At 41.8% G+C, this 22,214-nt stretch overlaps 3 protein-coding genes across 4 annotated transcripts; 1 reads left to right on the top strand and 2 right to left on the bottom strand.

The window, feature by feature from the left end:
* The first annotated feature begins 4,037 nt into the window (after positions 1–4,037).
* Positions 4,038–6,719, top strand: LOC137606456 (piggyBac transposable element-derived protein 4-like). The gene is made up of 2 exons (XM_068331709.1): positions 4,038–4,551; positions 4,928–6,719. Exons 1-2 carry the CDS (start codon positions 4,176–4,178, stop codon positions 6,544–6,546), a joined length of 1,995 nt encoding a protein of 664 aa, XP_068187810.1. The 5' UTR covers positions 4,038–4,175; the 3' UTR covers positions 6,547–6,719.
* A 2,002-nt stretch (positions 6,720–8,721) lies between these two features.
* il12bb (interleukin 12B, b) lies at positions 8,722–12,482 on the bottom strand. Its single transcript, XM_068331826.1, has 9 exons — positions 12,351–12,482; positions 11,440–11,536; positions 11,101–11,202; positions 10,687–10,890; positions 10,185–10,290; positions 9,692–9,861; positions 9,372–9,532; positions 9,166–9,284; positions 8,722–8,973 (listed from the first exon to the last, which is right to left on the bottom strand). Exons 2-9 carry the CDS (start codon positions 11,534–11,536, stop codon positions 8,934–8,936), a joined length of 999 nt encoding a protein of 332 aa, XP_068187927.1. The 5' UTR covers positions 12,351–12,482; the 3' UTR covers positions 8,722–8,933.
* A 1,673-nt stretch (positions 12,483–14,155) lies between these two features.
* Positions 14,156–21,990, bottom strand: ubtd2 (ubiquitin domain containing 2). 2 transcript variants are annotated; one of them, XM_068332048.1, is made up of 3 exons: positions 21,665–21,990; positions 19,073–19,309; positions 14,156–16,227 (listed from the first exon to the last, which is right to left on the bottom strand). In XM_068332048.1, exons 1-3 carry the CDS (start codon positions 21,732–21,734, stop codon positions 15,716–15,718), a joined length of 819 nt encoding a protein of 272 aa, XP_068188149.1. In that variant the 5' UTR covers positions 21,735–21,990; the 3' UTR covers positions 14,156–15,715. The 2 variants fall into 2 exon arrangements, with proteins under 2 accessions (XP_068188149.1, XP_068188150.1); XM_068332049.1 differs by lacking the exon at positions 21,665–21,990 and adding an exon at positions 21,430–21,565.
* Positions 21,991–22,214: the final 224 nt, after the last annotated feature.

The raw sequence follows: 22,214 nt of genomic DNA, 5'->3' as shown, positions 1-22,214 counted from the left end.
CTCCTTTCCAGGACAAACCTCCACCTCTCTAGCTTCTCCTCTACCTGTTCCCTGCTCTCACTACAGATCACAATGTCATCTGCAAACATCATAGTCCATGGAGATTCCTGTCTAACCTCGTCTGTCAGCCTGTCCATCACCATAGCGAACAAGAAGGGGCTCAGAGCTGATCCCTGATGCAGTCCCACCTCCACCTTGAACTCATCTGTCACACCTACAGCACACCTCACCACTGTCTTACAGTCCTCATATTTTTCCTGCACCACTCTCACGTACTTCTCTGCCACTCCAGACTTCCTCATATAATACCTTGTTTTCTCTCACAAGCTTTCTCCATATCTACAAAAACACAATGCAGCTCCCTCTGGCCTTCTCTGTAGTTCTCTATCAACATCCTCAAATCAAATACTGCATCTGTAGTACTCTTTTTTGGCATGAAACCATACTGCTGCTCACAAATGTTCACTTCTGCCCTTAGTCTAGCTTCAACTGGTCTTTCCCATAACTTCATTGTATGGCTCGTCAGCTTTATTCCTCTGTAGTTGCCACAACTCTGCACATCTCCCTTGTTCTTAAAAATGGGCACCAGCACACCTCTCCTTTCCTCAGGCATCTTCTCACTATCTAAGATCCTGTTGAACAACCCAGTCAGAAACTCTACTGCCACCTCTCCTAGACACTTCCAAACCTCTACAGGTATATCATCAGGACCGACTGCCTTTCCAGTCTTCATCCTCTTCAATGCCCTCCTCACTTCATCCTGACTAATCTTTGCTACTTCCTGGTCCACAACAGTCACCTCTTCTAGTCTTTGGTCTTTTTCATTTTCCACGTTCATCAACTCTTCAAAGTACTCTTTCCATCTTCCCATCACACTACTGGCACCTGTCAATACACTTCCATCCCTATCCTTAATCACCCTAACCTGCTGCACGTCCTTCCAATCTCTGTCTCTCAGTCTTGCCAACCGGTATAGATCAGTCTCTCCCTACTTACTGTCCAACCTAGCATACAAGTCATCATAAGCCCCTTGTTTGGCCTTTGCTACCTCTACTTTCACCTTACGATGCATCTCCCTGTACTCCTGTCTACTCTCCTCAGTCCTCTCAGTGTCCCACTTCTTCTTAGCTAACCTCTTTCTTTGTATACACTCCTGTACCTCCTCATTCCACCACCAAGTCTCCTTATCTACTTTCCCTCCAGATGACACACCAAGTACTCTCCAACCTGTTTCCCTGATCACATTAGCTGTAGTTGTTTAGTCATCTGGAAGTACCTCCTGATCAACCCAGAGCCTATCTTAACTCCTTCCTAATAGTCATGCAACACTCTTCATTTTTCAGCTTCCAGCTTCAGCTTCAGCTCTGTTGTATTCATTATGTTTATATATTCACAGAAAACTGCTTTGTAATTTTGCAGGTTCATCTTTAAAGTTCATCCTTCATGCTCCATTGCAAACAAGGCATTTTCCGGTCTTTGCCACCTGAATGAAGAGTTCTGTACAGTAGGTGGTGGTAACTACAATAGACTCTTATGTCATGTCCCGTAAAACAAGCTATTCGTTCCATGTATTGATGGTGAAGGTCCAGAAGTTGGCATGGGATAGAAGCAGGCTTTCATAATTATGTTGACCTAAGGAGTTCATGATGTCCTGCCTTTCTCTCAACATATTTCCCAAGGCACACCCACAAACATTGGTCACTGTACCCAGCCTGGAAAGCGGAAATGTGTCGCTGACAAGGATGCCAACTTCCCTCCTTTTTTCAGTCATGAAATCAAGGGTTAGGATTGGTCACAATCTGCCAGCCAGGGCTTGATGGATTTATCGCAGATGACAGAGTTTCTTACATGAACGCCATTCAAACAGTCAGTCTCTGTTTTCAGATACATTTTCAAGGTTATAAATTTGGTTTTTCGTTCATGCTTCTCAATTACATTCTTTATCTTTCATGGTTTTATTTGACAGCAGTTGCAGACTTCCAGGTAGGGGGGAGAACGAGTGGGAGGATGACGAAGGAGGCAAAGATACACCCGTGAAGTCTACACCAGGGATCATGATCTATCTCACAATATCTTGATATCTTGCGTGCCTTCCAGTGACTAATTGGAAGACAATGTGAGGGAGCTTTCTGTACTTTCTCTTTTGCATAACAGTGTAGGCATGTGCATGTTAGGTAGTACTTTACAAACAACTTTCCTACAGGGCTGTTTCCATGTCTCTATCTGCCCATTTCCTTCTTCTACTTCTTCTTCTAAAATGTACTTTTAAAAATAAAAATATTCTTCTTCTTCTTAACAACAACAACCAGGAAGAAATGGAAGGGCGTCATTGAAAAAATAGAAGGGAAACTTAAAAAATGGAAATGGTTACTCCCCAGAATGTCGTACAGAGGTCGAGTTTTAGTGATAAACAACCTGGTGGCCTCACAGCTGTGGCACCGCTTGGCCTGTATGGACCCTCCATCAGGGTTTCTAGCTCAAATCCAGACCAAACTTGTTAACTTTTTCTGGGATGGGCTACATTGGGTGCCTCAAAGAGTGTTGTTTTTATCAAGAGAGGAGGGGGGACAGGGCCTCATCCACCTGGCTAGTAGAACAGCCACATTCAGATTACAGTTCATCCAGCGGTTTCTGACTGGACCAGCGGATCTGACGTGGAGAGAGGTGGCCAGCTGCATATTCAAACGTGTGAGTAACTTGGACCTGGATGCTGCACTGTTTTTAATGGATTCCAAGTTTCTCAAGTTAAATGGTTTGCCTCCGTTTTATCATGGTGTTTTTAAGTCATGGGCCTTATTTAAAAGCAGCCTAGGAAAAAGCTCTGACTCTCTGTTCTGGTTACTGAGGGAACCACTAGTGCATGGGGCCAGGCTGGACGTCTGCAGTGGAGCCACACCTGGGCTGTCTGCAGCGCTTTGCAGAACCAGGACCATGACCCTCCAGCAGCTGGTGCACAACGCCGGGCCAGCGTTGGCGGACGCCCAGGCAGTGAGCTCCCTGCTGAACATCCAGTCCACCAGGGTGGCTCAGAGGGTGCTACAACTGTGGAGGCAAAGACTCTCCGGGAAGGAGAGAAGCCTCCTCCTGGACTATAGTACAGGGACTGTGCCGGACAGCAAAGATCCTTTCCCTGAGGTCCACATCAGTCCCCTGTTTGGAGAACTGGAGGGTCCTCTCCTCGGAGATGAACGACAAATCAGCCTGCACACGGCCAACAAAAAAATACTGTACAAACAACGTGTAAAAGTAATCAACAAGAAAAACCTGTGTAACAGAGCACCCACGACCTGGGCCAACAGGATGACGGGAAATGGACCTGACCCGCAGTGGAGACTTCTATACAAACCTCCCCTCAAGAAAAAAACAGCCGACCTCCAGTGGAGGATCTTACATGGTGCCATCGGTTCCAATGCTTTTATCTCTGTTTTTAACCCTGCGGTGTCCAGCCAGTGTCCCTTCTGTCCCCTTCGTGAGACAGTCTTTCATGCTTTCAGTGAGTGTGGGAGACTTGCAGTGTTCTTCACTCTTCTAACGAATGTTTTTAAATTGTTCAGTGAAAATTTTAGTATCAGGAAATTCATCTACGGTGCTGGGTACAATAAATCGAATCAGAGAAAGTGGCAGCTTTTAAATTTTATCTCTGGAGAGGCAAAACTCGCAATTTACGTGACCAGGAAGAGGAGAATTGAAAACAATGCTGTTCAAGAAGCAGCTACTGTTTTTTGCTGTAACATCAGATGTCGCTTAAAACTAGAATTTGGTTTCTATAAATTGACAAAAGACCTGAATAACTTTAGGAACATCTGGTGCTACAAAAATGTCCTATGCACTTTAGTTGATGATCAACTCACTTTTGCAAACTGATATAATGCACTAATTTTTAAATGGTATTTTCCTTTTATTTATTGGTTTTTAGTGTTTTTGAAGCACTTAACTCACAGAGTGCCAAAGACGTCATATTTCGTCTTATAGAATCCAAACGTTGAGTGCCAAAGACGTCATATTTCGTCTTAGGCGTTTTTTATAGGGAACGTTAGATCAAAGCGTTTCGCACATTCTGTGTGATTTTCAGCCTTGTATTCCATGTATTCCGGTCGGGGGCAGTGTTTCACACCCTAGATCACCAGATAAAACGACGAAGAAGCGTCGGTGTTGGGGCAGTAGTGGAGAGCAAAATGGCGAAGCGCAAGGCGAAAGCATGTGGAGGAGGCAGGTTCAAGCAGCTCACACTGGCACAGAGCTTGTCTGGCAGTGTAGCTGCTGTGAAAATGAGCGACAGCGGTAAGGATCGGGGTGCAGGAGATGCACCCAAGGAGATTGAAGACCGGATCGGAGGCGAGGAAAGCGTGGCGGGTTGTAGCGGGGCCCCCCCGCAGTTCGGCGGCGTCCCACGTGGGAGCGCCGCTGCGGAGGGTTCTCCGCTGCGTCTGTCCGGCGACGGTTCTGACTCTGAACCGGACCCGGACTCGTCATCTGAGTGGATTCCGTCAGAAAGCAGCAGGGAGTCCTCCCCAGATCCGTGGGAGCCCACGGAGGATCTGAGGAGCAAAGGTAACTATTTTGCTACTTTGTTACATGATGTAAAAAACACGTGTCGGCCCTCCGTCTCCCATAAGTTGTTCCCCATCCATGAATGTATTACTCTTTTGTGTAGAATGGTACTTATTTCAGGCATGCGTGTGTATATATGTATAATATGTGTGTGTGTGTGTGTGTGTGTATGTTTTGTAGAATGGTACATATTTCAGGCATGTGTGTGTATATATGTATAATATGTGTGTGTGTGTGTATGTTTTGTAGAATGGTACATATTTCAGGCATGTGTGTATATAATATATATATATGTTGTGTAAAATGATATCCTACTTATTTCAAGCATGCATATATATATATATAGTGTAAAATTGTATATTTCTATATTTTACAGTCCCTAACACGAGTAGAGGACGTGCACCTGCTAGAGGGAGAGGTGCGAGGAGACGCCAATCACTGGAGGTGGATGCAGGTGTTTGGAGTCATGATGGCTGGAAACCCACTAAGTTCCCATTCGTGGCAACCCCTGGTCCCCAGAATGCGGCTGCAGACCTGGATTCAGACCAGCCGGTTGACTTCATGCAGCTGTTTCTGACTGACGAGCTGCTGGGTCACATTGTGTCTCAGACCAACCTGTATGCACAGCAGTTTATACAGGCACATCCTGAAGCTCTGCCACACTCCAGAGAGAGGGTGTGGAAACCGGTGAACGTTCCAGAGCTCAAAAAATACTTGGGTCTTATGTTCCTCACCGGCTACATAAAGAAGCCCAGCGTCAGCATGTACTGGAGTGAGGATCCAATGGAAGCCATTCCGTACTTCAACAACACCATGCCACGCAACAGGTTCCAGCTAATTGGGAAGTTTCTCCACTTCAATGACAATGCCTCACAGGATGCTGGAGATAAACTTTATAAAGTGCGTCCTGTCCTTGATTCAATTATTTCCAAATTCAAAGAGCTGTATCAGCCTCATGAAAACATTTGTATTGATGAGGGGATGTTGCAGTGGCGTGGACGCCTGAACTTCAGGGTTTACAACCCTCAGAAGCCAGTCAAATATGGCATAAAATCTTATATTTTGTGTGACTCGCGGACTGGCTATTGTTACAATATGTTGCCTTATGTTGGCCAGCCGAGCACACTCCCAGACATTGTGTTCTCCCTCCTTGACCGCCTGACCGAGCAGGGGTACACAATATTCATGGACAATTTTTATAATTCCGTAAAACTGTGTGAGCAGTTGTGTAAAAAAAAGACTAATGTTTGTGGAACCCTCAGGAAAAACCGTGGCGAACCACAGATCATCAGAGAGCCGTCAAAGACAGACTTGGGTGAGGAGGGGAAGGTGGTGCGACACAACGGCCGGGTACTGGTCTTGGCCTGGCAGGACAAGCGCCTGGTGAGAATGATAACAACCTGCCACAACGACAGGATGCAGAGGGTGGAGGTGTGGCAGAAGGGTCAGCGGGAAAAAGTGGCACAGCTCAAACCGGAGTGTGTGGTACAGTACAATTCCTGCATGAATGGGGTGGACAAACTAGACCAGAACATTGCGTACTACCCCTTCATCAGGAAAACTCAAAACTGGACAAAAAAGTTTGTCGCCTATTTGTTCCAGATTTGTGTGTACAATGCCTATGTGTTGTTCAGGTCCAGGAACCCAGGGATCAAGAAATCGCACCTTGATTTCATGAAGGACATTGCAAGGTCCTGGACTGAAAAGGGGTACGTGTCACATGAGGGGGGCGAGGAGATGGAGGTCGAAGACGTGCTGCAAACCAGGTCAGTCAGAAACCGAGACCCAGAAGGCAGACTCGATGGCCTGATGTCCAGGCACAAGCTGGAACGTTTGTGGGCCACCACAAAGAAGGCACATCCCTCAAGGAAATGTCGGGTGTGTGTTAGAAGGGGTGGGAGGAGTGAGACCAGGATGTGGTGCAAGGCCTGTCGTATTCCCCTGCATGCAGGAGAATGCTTCACTGTTTATCACACTCAAAAGAAATATGATTGATTACACCCACACATACTCACCTGTAAATGGTTCTGACAGTTGAGAGTGAAATGAATGTACTTTGTTATGTTTTGTCTAATTTTCAAAATTGTTATAAAATCATTTGTTCATCAAAAATGTTTTTTCTAATGTTGTTTGCATTGTTTCAATAAGTAAAAGTATTTTCAGAAGTTTGATGTTGGAGTTTTGCTTGAATTTGCTTCTCTGCAGTAAAACGTCATTATCTCCGTTTTCTGGTCAAAATCAGCTGTTTTTGCTGAAACCACCCTGTGTTCTACGGGCAATAACTAAACACACATAGATGCTAGAAACAAAATTTTTTTTTCTGATGAAAGAAGACAGTCTAAAGTTTCGGGTGATATGTGGAATGTTTATGTAGCCTAAAAAATGAATATTTGGTGGGCCTTCAAAATTCAGTGAAAATGCTCAAAATCTCTGGCACTGGGGAGCTGTCCGCGCTGAAAGTGTCTGGCAGTCAATGAGTTAAGTATTTTCATCTAATGAGAAATTGTAAAATGTTTGAATGTGATTGAAGTGTTTTTTCAAAAAATCTCCTTCTTCTGAAGCACTGTATTGCTTTCATCTAATGTAAAATTATAAAATGTTTGAATGTGATTAAGGTGTTTTTGCAATAATAAAAATAAAAACTTCTTCTTTTCCTTTCGGCTTTTCCCTTCAGGGGTCGCCTCAGTGAATCAGTTTCCTCCATCTAACTCTGTCTTCTGCATTCTGCCCATTTCCTTCTTCTAAGACATTGAAATTATGTTGCCAGTTGCAATTGTGATTAAGTTCCAATTGTGTCATCCGCTGTTTGGAGCCAAGAGGGAAGAGGGAAACTACAGATTTGTGCAACATTGCTTTCATCATTGATTTCATTGTCTTTCCATCTTCAGCTTTGATATTTTCTTATTAACGTTGTATTGTGTTTCAACCATCATCTACCATCCTGTCTTTTAATGAGTTTAAGAGTAAATTGTGTTATCTTTTATCTCCCATCACCTTCATTTTTCCTTTCATTTCCTGATTTAGCTTAATTGACTTAGCTTTGGTTTCTTTTTCCTCAGCTTCAAGGAGCTTGTGTTCACTGGATAATGAATCACGGAAGTCTTTTATTTTTGGTATAGTGTGCCTGTACAACTCGGGCTCCTCTGAGAGCACCCTATCTTCACTGGATGATGGTGTTGATTAAAGGTGGTAGTTTTGATGAGATTCTATTAGGATGTACAACTTACTATCCTCTGTAGGCACTTACTGTTTACTAGATGTCCATTTTGATGTGTGCTCTACGACAGGTCCACTGTGGATGAATAACTCTTTAGGAACAAATGCTCTTATTCATATTCATTTGATATGCTATGGTTGAACTCTATCCCACCAGGCAAGTCTAACTATGAAGGTTCCACATAGTTGGGAAATGCCTCTTGTTCAGTTGATGATGAGGGGAGGGTTAGATATCTTTGTAACATTCACAGTAGCTGCACAAATCTGTGTCAGGAGACAAGTCTACTTTGAAATGTCTTTATTATTTGACAGAGCCTGTAAAACAAAGTTCATATGCATTTAAATTATTTGGTAATCTTAGTCATGAATGCTTCATCACTGATGAGTGAAATTTGTTACTCACTCACAATGCAATTTTCCAAATGGACTTCATGCAACTCTGTCCCCATCCAAATTAAGTGTTGTAGCAACATATAAGGCAACTTCAGTTATTGTGATTTCCTGTTTATTTTTAAAGCCCAGCAAAACTCAGGCATAGTTTACACAATAGTCCATTTCACCTGACTACATACAGGTACTGTATGTAGTCCTGTATACAGAAGGGAACACATGCAGTACCTTTATTCCTAGTCCTGGTACTGGTAAACTTTTGAAAGTTAAGGGTCACATGGATTCTACTTAATATCCCCAGGTTCTTGATAATAATGTTCAACAATGAGTCCACCTACCTACCTACCTACCTAGTACCTACCTACCTTTCTAATTACATAATATATATATGTGTATATATTATAATTTCAGTATATAATGAACTTTTTTTCTACAGTACTTAAGAATTTCATTATAATAAAACACAAAAAATTAGATTAGTAAATGATCATGCCCTACACTTTATTTCGAAAAGTTAGACATTTTAGTAGTAAGTGTGTGGCTGGTTCTAATTCTATAACAGAATCTGCAAATGGCACATATGGTTTGGGTTTAAATGATTGATTTCAACAATACTGCAAATATTTTTTAACATTATGCTATAATAACAAAGGAACAACTGCATCAAAAATACTAACCATAATAAATACTGTACATTCTCACATTATATATTGTTGTAAAAATGTTGGTGGAATAAAAACAGGAGACATAAAGAGACCCTCTGTCCTTGCGTTCTCTCATGGCTCCAGTTGACAGGTCAGATGAGGTTTTTTCACCCTGGGAACAGGATGTGGATCAGATTTATTGGTGGCATATTGTTGGTATTATTTGGCCAAATAGTGAAGTCACATGAAAATTATATCTTCTAAATTTCCCAGTTTGGGATAAATAAAGTCTGTCTATCTATCTATCTAGCTATCTAGCTATCTAGCTATCTAGCTATCTAGCTATCTGATACTGTATACCTACATGCAGTGGCTCCAGGGGCTGAACGGTCCATCGGTATATTTGTCCTTAGCTCGCACGCAAAATATATACTTATTGGCTTTGATACCAATCATGTGTTTAGTTTCCTCAGTAGTTGCGTGCTGCACAAAAGAAGTAAAGTCAGTAAATGTAATTTTACTTTAACAAAGTGTAAACTGGAATCTGATCGTCATGTTTGTATTGATTACCAGTATTGAATCTTCACTGTCACAGCTTTGTCTGTTGTGGACCACTTTGACCTGAAACTCCAGACGAAAGTAGGAGCAGGGCTTCTCCCAGGAGTCGGGGTAGCTCCAAGTGAACATGTTACCATTGTCACTGCGTAGGTTGGGGATTTTATCCGGCCTCACTGTATCAGGCAATGAATGAGACAAAGGAGTAAAGGTGAAAACAAATTATATTAAACTTTGGTTAATTGTTCATTTCCTGACCAAAGTAAGTAAGACTTTGTTTTTTACCTACATACAAAGAGATGCCCTAAAATGCCGTAAAAATTACAATCACTTACCAATTTGTCTCAGGAAGAATTTTGTTGCATATAACTCCAGTCGAGAGTGGCTGTACATGTAAACAGTGAGCTCGATGCGGTGCTTTTCCTCTTCACTTTGGCAGTTGGCATGATGGCAGTGAATCCCTGACCCATCAGCATTCAGCTCACAGGGAATGTATTCCAAATCCCTGAAAGTCAGAAGACAGGAATGGTTTATAGAAATATCTTTTTCCAAAATTTCCCTTGGGATTATTAAAGTATCTGTCTGTCTGTCTGTCTGTCTGTCTGTCTGTCTGTCTGTCTGTCTGTCTGTCTGTCTGTCTGTCTGTCTGTCTGTCTGTCTGTCTGTCTGTCTGTCTGTCTGTCTGTCTGTCTGTCTGTCTGTCTGTCTGTATCCATCCATCCATCCATCCATCCATCCATCCATCCATCCATCCATCCATCCATCTATCTATCTATCTGGAATAGGACTCACGATCTTCTCAACATGATGAAGTAGGTTGGACCTCACCGTTTTGCATTCACCAGGAGTACAGCAGCGTGGGATCTGGACCTGGTCTTTTTCCAGGTGCACTGGAAGGAGCCCTGATAGTTGGGTGCTGAACACTGGATATAAACTTGGGGAGCACAAACACTGTTAACACTCAGTCTATAATTGTGTTTATCTGTGTGATGTTTCAGAGCATGTTCATTATTAAGTCCCTGTATTTAAAACTTGTAAATTAATGGACGATCCATCAACAAGATATTAATCTGATAACTGAATGAGCCACACAATTCAGAAGATTCATACCAGCCTGTTCAGGATATTTAGCATTTTGTTTTATCAAATAAAGCACAAAAAATAAATGAATAAAAAAGTGAAGTAAAATATATACTTATATATTTATAAGGTTTATATATACAGTATAATAATTCAACTTCTGAATGTTTGCTTTTGCACCACTCTTCAGAATTTTCTATTGAGTTGTACTCTTTGTCAATCCTCAGTTCCTCCATTTTTCTTCTCTTACCTTCTTCAGGGGATTGTTTTTCCAGTATCCAGTATTCTTTATAGTCTCCATCAATGCTGTTGTCTTTGTATTGTTGGACCATGATCACAGTGTGGTTGAGGTATTCTCTGTCTGTGCTATCATGACAAGTGTAGTTTCCTCCATTCATTTCCTCCACCAGGACCGTGATGTTGTTTCCCACCAGAGCTGGGTTTAGCTCCAAGCCTGAAACAAGAACATGGTTCGATATGAAGGTGACACTGATGCTTCAAAGTCTTACAAACACCAGAACTGTGTCATCTGACAGAAAACGATTTCCAGCAGTCTGTATTTCAAGATTGACAATATAATATTATATCATGTTAGCATAATGGCATATCACAATACAGGTAGATGGATTAGTAATAGTAGAAATAACAGTAGTAGACATATTACCATTTTTCTTCCAAAACACAAGCTTGGTCTGATGAGCCTCTCCACAGGTGAGACAAACATACTCCTTGGTATTTCTTCCATAAGGCACACTGAGGACCAGAACTAGTAACACACACACACACACACACACACACACACACACACACACACACACACACACACACACACACACACACACACACACACACACACACACACACACACACACACACACACACACACACACACACACACACACACACAGAAAGAGAGAGAGCCTGTATCAACATTTTCTGCACGTTTGGTGAATGAAATAAAAAGAAAATGGGATATTCCGCAGAGGAGGATGACATCACCAACCATTACTCATTAAAACTTTTGGATTGTCTTGTTTGCAGATGTCAGTACTGACACAGCTTATTGTGAAATGCAGGACCATGAGGAACAACAGGTGCATCTGAAAGAAGAGAGATAAAGCATTATTTATACATATGTATATGTCTTATTTAATATCTGATGCTTCTATAATATGGGAACATAATCTGATAAATGCCCTCATTCAAAATAAAACCATTGAGAGGTGCAGACACAAGCACATTTATGAATAGTAAAAAGTAAAACCATGGTTGTCAAACATAAAAAGCTGAAATAAAGTGGCCAAGTTAATAACAATAAAGTTAATTTTTGACCCTTCAGATTTATTTAACAACTTTTTCTTGAATACTGCTAAATTAAAGCATGGGCGGCACAGTTTTTAGGTTACTTTAACACTAAAATTCTGCATGGTAATATGTTTCTATGGAACGAGACAATATTTAAATTCAACTATATACAAAACTTACAGATGCCACCAGAATGGAAAATTCTGAGACAAATTATAACAAGTTATAACTACATTGGAATGAATGGTTACACAATGTGTTTGGACTAAAGTTTATTTGTGACACTGTGCGTTCATTATGTTAAACCTAGCTCAGAATATGCCTGGTAATAAATAGCTTCACACACTCAAATGTTTCCTAGAGAACAACTAGTGTGTGAATTTCAGAGACTGAGCAATAACATAGGGCTTCACACAATGAAGCTCATAATCTCATACAATAGCCTGATTATTAAATATTAGTGATGATCAGGAATACATGATAGTCATGATTAATTCACGTTTAATAAAATCTGAAGCATATGACTAAACATATGAATTAAATCATTATTGTAATGTTGACTTCATGATAATCTTTTATTCATTACCTATTAATGAAGAGAGGTCTTACCTTGTCGGCTGGACTGGCACCAACAAAGTCCCAGATGAAAACAAACTTATTTAAGAGAGTTGAGAGAAAACTGACTGCTGGATGTGTGTTCGGTGCATCTGCTTGAATTCAATTTCTGTCAATGCTTATATTTCTGCCAGAAGTAGAAGAAAGAAAAATTCCCAACATGCCAAAGAGGAACTTCTGTGTGTGTGACTACGCTCATGAATGATTACCTGAGAATTTGTTGACATGAACATAAGACTAAAGCCATTTGACCCATGAAAGAGAACAGAGAACACCCAAATGTTAGTTCTTCATTTATGATGTGATTTTATGTCTGACTCTTGAACTTATGTTTGTTTTGTTTGTTTGATTATACAGGAAAAAGATGACCTAGCCATAGGTTCAACAGTCCTAGTCTCACAAGAACTTGAAACACAGAGGGTGGTACAGCCACACTGAGGAAGGGAAGTTGGGACGTCGACTGAGACAGAAACTTCAAAAGGGAACTCAAGTGTGTGCTAATGACAGTGCATGATTGTGGTGTTTCACTAGACAGGTGCTTGTGATCATGAGAGTTCTCTGGAACAAGAACAAGAAAGTGAGTGTGCAATGGATGAGACTTCCATTGACAGAACTGGAAATAATGCAGAAATAACTTTTTAGAAGTGAAAGAGAACATGGACGCAATCCTTCAATAGAATGGATGCTTTTTATACCTACTGAAAATCGAAATGTGTCACTGACACAGTTTGGAATCCACCTGTACAAGTACTGTACTTCTGGGGAAGCCGCCATTATTCACTTATACAGAGTAAATCAACTCATGAGGACAACCCCCCCAGATCTCTTTAGACTGGACATCCATACACATGAACTGTAGGATGGAGTGACTGGAGCCCAGAGTCAGATTCCCTTTGGCAATTTAACTGGTGAAAATGAATAAATACATAAATTGCCGCATGATCTCGTCTTCTCAGGGTTGGTGTGAAGGTCAGCAACGAATTCCATTTTGAAATGATGATCTGATGGACAAAGATGTTCTTACATAAAGGTCATTAAACCTGTAATTGCACGGAATCAGAGGGACTGGAAAATTCATTGCACCCTGCTCATGTCATATCTACTTCCCTTTCCCAGTGCAGGTCTGACCTTTCACAATTAATAGAATATTGTTTGTTTGTGGTTCCTGTCTTCCTCTAATTTAACATTCAAGAACTTCACAGTTTAATGACAAACAGCTTGTAACCACACAGGTTAGTTCCTCCTTCCTTCAGTTACTGGATGAATGAATTTGTTCTAAAGTAGGGAATACCAGTCGGCAGCACTTCTTTAAAACACAAAAGCTACAATGGCCTCCTTCCTCTAGAAATTTGTTTTGCATCATAATGGGGGGTTTTTTTCGTGGAATTTTCCATGACCTGCTTGGCTGGGAAGCATTGACATAAAAGAAGGATATGTGAACCCGCCAAGTGCTGTGCAGAACTATTCATTAGTTAAAAGCTCTAAATATACTATGGTAAGAATGTAAAGTAATTAATGTAAGCATAAGTGTGATCATCAGTTTATCACCACTGGAATTTACATCCTATCGGTCTAAAGGTTTTTATGATTGGTGCTAATCCACACCAATTCAGCAACAGTTCAGACAAAACTCCAACTCAACACTCATGTTTTGTGTAGGAACATAGCAAATGACATGTAATTCATTTGGGGGGGGCCTCAGATAGATTTACAGACGTACTAAGAAGGCCAGGTCCACCATCAGAACTCATTCTGGCTTCAGTGAAGATGACACCGAACAAAAAGAAAAAAATCCCAGCTTTAATAGTTCAGCATGTTTGCAGTACAGAGATCAGAACTTTGCAGGCAGTGTAAAAAAAAAGGTATATAAAATAAATAATTGTACTTTAATCGTAATTGAGGTAAAAGTTTGAAATAATAGCGATACTGATTTGAAGTCATCTTGCACAGTGCTACATTAGACAGACAGACTTGCTGGCCCAATCCCAAGCTTTACTAAACTATGTATTTACCTTAGATACATTAGCGCAGTATCAGTCTCATATAACTCTCAAGAATGTGACTAAATAAAATTCCTAAAATGCCTAACTATTACTCAAAGCTACAGTTCTGGGATCTTCTTAGATACAATCAAATCAATTTCTTCTGCTCTATGGTCTAACTTCATATTTACAATAGGAAAATAATCCTTCACTGGGTAGACTCACATGTTTATGTGCTGCATTACAAAGTCCCCTTTTTTGAGTGAATTAAAATGTGCATCAAATTGCATATTTTAGCTCTAACAATAATTATTAGCCACAAACAGGCACTGAAGGACTACAACAGGGTGTAAATTAATTGCATATTGTAACAAAATGTCAATCTCGTCCCATTTCTTCATCAAAACATGTAATCTACTGAAGGCAAACAATCAGACAGAGTCAGAGGAATAGAAACAACAACCAATTTTAATTAAAAAACAATCTATTTTTAATCAAAATATGCAACTGTGTTTCTGGTGTTCCATTCTTTTGCCACAAAAACAAGTGTGGTTGTGTTTTGAACATATATGAATATCCACGCTCACGCAGACCCCCACCACCACACACACACACACACACACAAACACACACACAAACACACACACACACACACACACACACATGCACGCAGACACACAAATAGGCAGACTACTCATGATTATTACATGACTGCTCTGATTGTTCTGTGAAGCAGAATGAAATAAAGCAGCTATTCCCACGTCAGCTCGCTAAAACATGATCCCCGTCATGATCCCCGACAGCAATTTCCAGGGAGGACATACTGTATTTTCTGTTCCCTCCCTGTCAATACCAAAGTTTCTTTATAGATGTTAGCATACTGACTGAAATGTTTTGGATTGGATTTGTACACAATCAAAAATAAAAGCCTGAACAACAGTAATGATTGTAATTCTTTCTAAACCACTCGTGTTGAAATGAAGGAACATGTAAGATTCTGTCGCCTTGAGCAGCAATCTGCAGAAGTAGCTCGGCCAGAGAGCTGAGCTCGATATGGAAATGGTAAAGAAATGAAACATTCGAACATCAGCGTTGCTAAGAAAACCCTTCAAGCCATCAATCGAAGTTCTCTTTTTGCTCCTTAGTTCCTTAGGAACAGCTAAAAAGGTCAAAAATTTCAATGTGTAAAACCATGAGTCTTTTCTCATTTAAATAGTCTGTTTGTTCCAGCAGTCAACTTCTGCCCAAACAAAGCCCTTCTCAGCAGAAACACAGAGAGAAGAGAAGAGTGCAAATCAAAAGAGAAAACTCCAATCCAGTCTTTTTTCTCCTGTGCTATCGTCGTCTTATACCGCCACCTCCAGTCTGCCTGGTTGGTTAATTTTCCACCGATGTGGGCTTATGTGGCAGTGGAGCCACGCTCTCCACGGTTACTGGCCCAGTGGCCTCTGGTGTGTGTCCTGGTGTTGATACTGGCTCTGGTGGTGGTGGCTGGCTTATGATGACCTGCACCACGTAGTCCCTGGAGATGTTTAGTTGGTCCAAGCGCAGCCTGTCAGTCAGAGGCCGACCTGAGAAAAACCAGCGCTGGGTGGCGGCAGGCACACCTTCATGACTCTGCAGGCGACGCTTCATTATGCCCACTGTGTCCGTGGAACGGACTGCCAGTCGGAGGTCACGGCCCGTGGAGAGTCGCAGCCGGAGCTGGCACTCCCCTCCTGAAGCTGGATCACTGGCACTACCTATTGATGGATCTGCGGCTCCGGAGTCGGGATCCGAACAGTCGAGCTCCTCAGATCGCTCTTCAATCATGTTGACTGGAGGGGAGAGGCAGTAGACCGGCAGCTGGTATCGATTTCCCAGTTCATCATAACATTCAGTCAGAGCCCCTGGAAGAATGGGATAAGAGTCAAACCCAAGCTCTCGACAAATGGCTTCCAAAAGCTTCCAAACCCCCACAGAAAGGTAAACAATACAACATCCATTCATACAAGCTTACAGCCCAGTAACCTGAAATAATGTCTAAACTTTGTTTCTAAAGAATACTCTGAATAAATTATGTTCATGGTTTGATTCTGAACTTGGTGACCTTTAGGTATATTTATATATAAATCAGAATATTCTGTATATTTTCATTGCTGAAGTCATCAACTGAACTTTAAAGGTACATCTTCCTGAAATCCCACTGACATTTCGCTTCGGTGAAATGAAATGGAGAAATGAGAACCCGACTTGCATGAAAATAAGGAAAGGTCGATGAGTGAAAAGGAGAAAGGGGACAGATGTGTGTTTAATACGACAATAAAAACATTAACTCATACTAAGCTTCAGACACATGCGGTGGCAAGGGGGGGATTAAGATCTAGTGAAGAGGTGATACCACTCCACCTACAGAAACTTGAGGGGGAGTCCTCTTAGGTATCCCTTACATAACAGTTTACTTTTAATGTTGCTTTCATGAGGAAAATGTGAAACATCCCATTTTCCCTGGAAATTTGTCTTTTCAATGTTTGTAATTATGTTTTTCTTAAAAAAAAAAAAAGAGAACCAAATAACTTGATAACTCCCAGCCCTGAAGCCAGAACACCTCTCCAGTCTTTGTAAAAGGTATTTAAAGAAGTCATGGCACTTGTCCTGATATTTCAAGGCTTAAATTATAGCTGGAGCCATTTGTGGGACTTAATGAGTACTGTGGCAAATTAGACAGTGATGAGTCAGCGGAAATTCAAAGGAAGCTGCTCTCTGTTCTCTAGACAACGGCTACTGTGGTAAAGGTGAGGACATTAAGGTTTCGTCTCGAGTTACCGTCCACCAGAGACTGAAGGATGGAACAAGAGGGAAGTTAGGATTCTGAATGTGGTGATGTGGACAGGCAGTACAGCATCTTACATTTAGAATGTGTACAAAAACATGGTGCAAAAAAACCCCCCAAAAACAAACTAGCCTGTAGTTGCACGGTATGATTGCTATCTCAGAAAATAACATATTGTGATGACATTTCACTATTAATGATGGTAGTCTTATGTGAAATTAACTATTAAGGAACAAAACAGTTTTTGTATTATTTTATGATTTTGAAGTGGGAGTATAACAAAAAGGTTTCCTTTTTGATAACTTAATTAGCAAGCAGTCAAATATCTGTCAAAAAATAGGAGAAAAAAAAAGGAAGAGGATCTTTGAAAACTTACAAAGTGGTCCCTCACCATAATGCGGTTCACTTTTGTGGTCTCGCAGTTTTTTTTATCGCAATTTTGCATGCTTTTTCTAAATAATGCACTGTGTTCTGTGTCTTGTGTGTTTAAACAAGAGAGAAAAAAACGTGAAAATGCAATTGCCTGTTTGAGAAAAGGGCATAAAATATGTAGTGAGGGGATTTACAGCCTCAAAACATCTATAATAATTGTGAAAAATAAAGCTGACTACTTTGCGGATGTCACCTATTGCGGGTTATTTTTAGCCTGTAATGTAAATCCCGCGATTAACATGGGACCACTGGGATCTATGTGAAACACAATGTAACTTGAGGCTGCACTTGTTGAACAGACAGACGTTACAGACTTGTGATGTTATCAAGTGTCTGACAACACAGAGATGTTTCTACGGAGCAACACTTGGCTGTGATTCTCAGTCTGAGTGTTCCTATAGAGTTTTGGTATCAGCAGAAAAGGAATTGAACAATGTCCATTTAGTTGCTCTAGTCGTGTGAATGACTTGTGTCAGATGAGTTTTTATGTTAGAGGTTGAAGTCCTGAATGGGACACATGACTGGTCTGACAGAGGGCAGACGGATGGCTCTTTCCTCTTCTAGCAACACTTTGTTTCTAGAAGCCATGAAATATTCATCAAAGTCAAGGTATGTTCCTTTCAGATGACGAAAGTTTTTTTCCTCTCATGAATGTAGGTTGTGGTATGATATTGGTTGATTATCATGTATCATTAACTTATGAGAAAATAGCTAATATGACCAAATCATCACCACAATGTCTGTCCATTTGATTTACCCAGTAAAACTTCATAATGTCCTTTACTTGGTTTATTATAAAAACATAGGAGCATTTAAATATGCTAAGTACCGAATCTGATTTGAAGAAAATATCTTTAAAACTGTAAAATTATTAATCTAAAAGTTACAGGAAGCTGCAGAATTTTATTGTTATTGGCCAAGGTGGTGAGGCTGTTTCATCAAATAATCTGGTTAAACAGTAACGGTGGAAGCATAAAAAGACACCAATAGAAACGTTTGGCGTTCGGAGTGGTTAAAGTACGGAAATCGCTGGAGGACTGAGTGAAGTAGTGATTTCAGAGGAATCCACAGCTGCCGTTTAGCAAGATCAGATCTAATCTGATAAACCCACAAATGGAGCAAGACAAGACTATGTTTACATGCAGAAAAAGTCTTTCTATTAACAACTGCTACACTAAAACCCACTTTTACCTTACCCCAGTTAGGCCAGTTCTGTGTCCCTGTTGACCTATTACCATAATAATTATTCCCACCTTCCCCACAGGGAGCGATTCTCTCTCAGTGTGTCCACACACATCAAAACTAGCACATAAACACGATCCGTAGCCTTGTGAAGAAACTCTCTACTTCCTGAGTTGGCATTTCTCTAGAGAACCCGACCGGCGGGACATTAGATTGTCCTACATTAAATTCCACCAGCTGTATTTCACGGACAGGAAAACACACTATGATCTATCTATTGTGTGTACGACTCTGAAAGGTTGTGCTACCGTGAGGCAGTGTGATGCTGGCCCCGTCCAGGATGGCTTGAGCCAGCAAGTGGTCATTGCTCTCAAAGGCACTGGCCGCTGCCCGCAACGCATCCCATATCTCCTTCCTGCCTTCAAACGCCGGTGCCGTATCCCAGAACTCATCTCTCTTGCTGCGAAGCTGGCCTTCAGTCATTGGGTAGTCGCTTTTCCATTTAGGCCGCTCTCTCTTCAGGGGCTGGTTACGCCCTAGAGCCACTGGGAGGAAGAACAAGAGAGAGAGGAAAGGAAAGATAGAAAGGAAATGGAGAATAAGACAAGAGGGTGTGCAGGGAGTCAAGGGAAAGGAATCAGAGGAAATGTGGAAATGACACGGAATTTAGAGTGAGAGTGGGAAAAGAAGAAATAGTGGGATAGACGACCCAGTAGATGAGGGATGAGAAAGAGAGAATAGAAAGGAGGAGAGGGGACACAGAAGACAAAAAGAACAGAAAAATTAGAAATTAAGGATATCTTCAAAACATCTTTCCTAACACAATCCCTCTCAAACATGGTAACACACAAACAAACAACACAACCGAGTGTGTCCAGTGTCCAGTTAAAGGGTGTAGCATCTACCGATGGACGTCTGCAGCAGAGCGGCTGATGAATAACACCATCTGGATCAACACCAACGGGACGGCAAGAACAGAACAGTCTGTACGTGTGGGCGTGTGTGGGAGCAACAAACGGAGAGGACAGGACAGAGGAAGGCGTCCGATCAAGGTGTTGAGTTACACCTGCTGCCGATACACATGTTCTCCAGCGATCATGCAACACACTGATAACACCAACCTTTAGCTGCATGTTTGAAGTAAATAAAGCCTATAATGACTGACTCACTGCACTCTGACTCTGAACATGTTTTCATGCATCCAATTCCACATACCAACTGCAAACAAGAACATCACATTCTGAAAAGAGCAATTTTCTTTAATCACAAGAAACTGATAAAACTTTCAGCCAGGTTGGAGTTTGTGCTCAACAGATTGTCAGGCTAGTTTGTTCATCTGCTGATCTGGCTCTCTATTAAATAACAAGAACGATTTTCTTTTGTGCAGTTATAGTTGCAGACTTTTTCTTTCTCTACACCACTATGTCGCCTTTCATTCTTAGCCAAGATAAGAAGTCTGACAGACAGTATTTTTTTTAATCAAGCTTTCCACAGACGGATGAACGGACAGACGGATGAAAGGCTCCTACCAACCAATTGATGGTAAACGAGGTTGGGGTTGTCTTTTGTAAAATGAAAAAGCAAACAAGAAATATCACTCCTCGGTTCACTGATGACTCCCAGTGATCAATGACACCTGTCTCTACATGGGACGTCTGAGAGTGACACTGAGGAAAGGTTTGTCAGGGTAATGACCCAACTACCTCTCTAATGGACTAGTCTGTCCACAAGCCACACTGTTTATAATACATATCATATTAAAATTATCACCGCAATTACATGGTAATGTAATTACAGTGATGTATATACATATGTATCATCAACATATCTACTTGTTATAAAAGCATGCTGTCATAGAAACAAAATGTGTTCAAGTCTGACAGCTTTGTCTGCATTCACTTTAACAAAACATGATCACAGTCAGACTCCACTGTACAGACAACAGGATCTCTGAATCCAGTCAGACAGATGCTGGGGCAAAATGTGGTGTGTGTGCTCCAACCCAACCCCGCTTTATTTCCCAATCTAACATTAAAATACCTCACTGGCCATTCCTGAAATCCTTTCTCAAGACCAGTCAACCAGAAAACTTCAGTATAAACACATCTGTTACACCTCAGCTTGATCAGTGAGGTTCAGACTTCTAATGGCCCATCCTTGACGTCATTCTAGCCACAGACTTTCACATGACAAGACACACCTAACAGATTTACCAAAAACACATATTGATGGTTGAACCAGTCAGTCAAGTTGCAGCATTATGACAGTAAAAAAAAAAAAAAAAAAAAAAGATTTCCTGTGTAATGCCTCAGAAACTAATGTTGTCAGTGTGGTTCCTGCTTCTCTCAGGCCTCGATCACCAAACTCTTCATGAAGTGTCCTCACCATAAAGCTGAAGCAGCAGTTAAGTTTGACCTCTTCTTTTGCCAACCAACACTTTTCCAGCACTGAAACACTCTGAACCCACACACATGTACCAAACAGTCAGAAAACCAGCTGGACATGTCTCCACTGGTGCTAAGCTAACAGTAACTTGTGAATAAAGTGCACACAGAGCTGCCGTCTGTGACCCACATTTGTTATGCAGAAAGCTAGCGAGCTAACTGAGCTACATTTAGCCGGCTAGCTAATAAAACACCCAGAACAAAGGAAGGCAGCGGAGCACCGTCACTATTCCCGCTTCACTGAGTAGCAGCGACCCCAGAATTCCCGCTTCCAGGCCTCGGCTCCCGGGGAGACACCCGGGAGTCCTGCCGTGCGTGTCTCCAGTCTGTCTGGCTCGGCTGTGATGAAGGGAAAGGGGACGCCCCCCCCCCCCAGCCGGGACAGCATGCAGGCGGACCGGAGCTCCAGACGAGCCGCTTAGCCGCTCAAACGTGTCGACAGGCCGGGTAAGTTACCTCCAGTGCCGTCCGAGTTCTCGTTCAGGCTGCCCGAGGAGTCGTGGTGGCTCCCCACACAGCCACCCATGGATGTTTCGGCAGAGCTGCCCGGGCTAGGTAGCTCTCCCCCGGCTGGCAGCTAGAGCTACATCCACTCTCCTCCCCCCTCCCTCCCTAGTCCGCTTCTGTCTCCTCGTTCCCTCCCGTTCTCCCTTTCCTCCCTCCTTCTTCACTCCCCTCTAACTCGCACCAGCGGCGGGGAGCGGAAAGCATCGTCTCCATCATCTGTGGGGGAAAGCGGAGGGGAGCGGACTCCCGTCGGTACAGGGTGACCGGGGGGGAGTTTGGGGACACCGGGCGTCATCCTGTCACAGGTCCGCTCCGACGGACATCGTTATTCTATTCTGTTCTATTCTATTCTATTCTATTCTATTCTATTCTGTTCTGTTCTATTCTCAAACTGATCCAAAACAGCCCTTATTATTTGTAACAATATTTATTTATCCTTTTGCAGGTCCATTCAGAATTCATAATGCATATAGAAAAATCAACTTCCAAAACACTTTAG

The sequence above is a fragment of the Antennarius striatus genome, chromosome 13, assembly GCF_040054535.1.
Source record: "Antennarius striatus isolate MH-2024 chromosome 13, ASM4005453v1, whole genome shotgun sequence".
Lineage (NCBI taxonomy): Eukaryota > Metazoa > Chordata > Actinopteri > Lophiiformes > Antennariidae > Antennarius > Antennarius striatus.
Note: the sequence above shows the minus strand (reverse complement) of the source record. Positions and strands in the feature narration are given on the sequence as shown.

Coding starts and splice junctions, on each gene's coding strand:
- LOC137606456 (XM_068331709.1), top strand. CDS start 4,176: ATGGCGAAGCGCAAGGCGAAAGCATGTGGAGGAGGCAGGTTCAAGCAG. Junction 4,552..4,927: donor GGAGGATCTGAGGAGCAAAG/GTAACTATTTTG, acceptor TATATTTTACAG/TCCCTAACACGAGTAGAGGA.
- il12bb (XM_068331826.1), bottom strand. CDS start 11,536: ATGCACCTGTTGTTCCTCATGGTCCTGCATTTCACAATAAGCTGTGTC. Junction 11,203..11,439: donor AAAAGTTTTAATGAGTAATG/GTTGGTGATGTC, acceptor GTGTGTTACTAG/TTCTGGTCCTCAGTGTGCCT. Junction 10,891..11,100: donor TGTGTTTTGGAAGAAAAATG/GTAATATGTCTA, acceptor TTCTTGTTTCAG/GCTTGGAGCTAAACCCAGCT.
- ubtd2 (XM_068332048.1), bottom strand. CDS start 21,734: ATGGGTGGCTGTGTGGGGAGCCACCACGACTCCTCGGGCAGCCTGAAC. Junction 19,310..21,664: donor GAACTCGGACGGCACTGGAG/GTAACTTACCCG, acceptor TCTTCCTCCCAG/TGGCTCTAGGGCGTAACCAG. Junction 16,228..19,072: donor CAGCATCACACTGCCTCACG/GTAGCACAACCT, acceptor CCATTCTTCCAG/GGGCTCTGACTGAATGTTAT.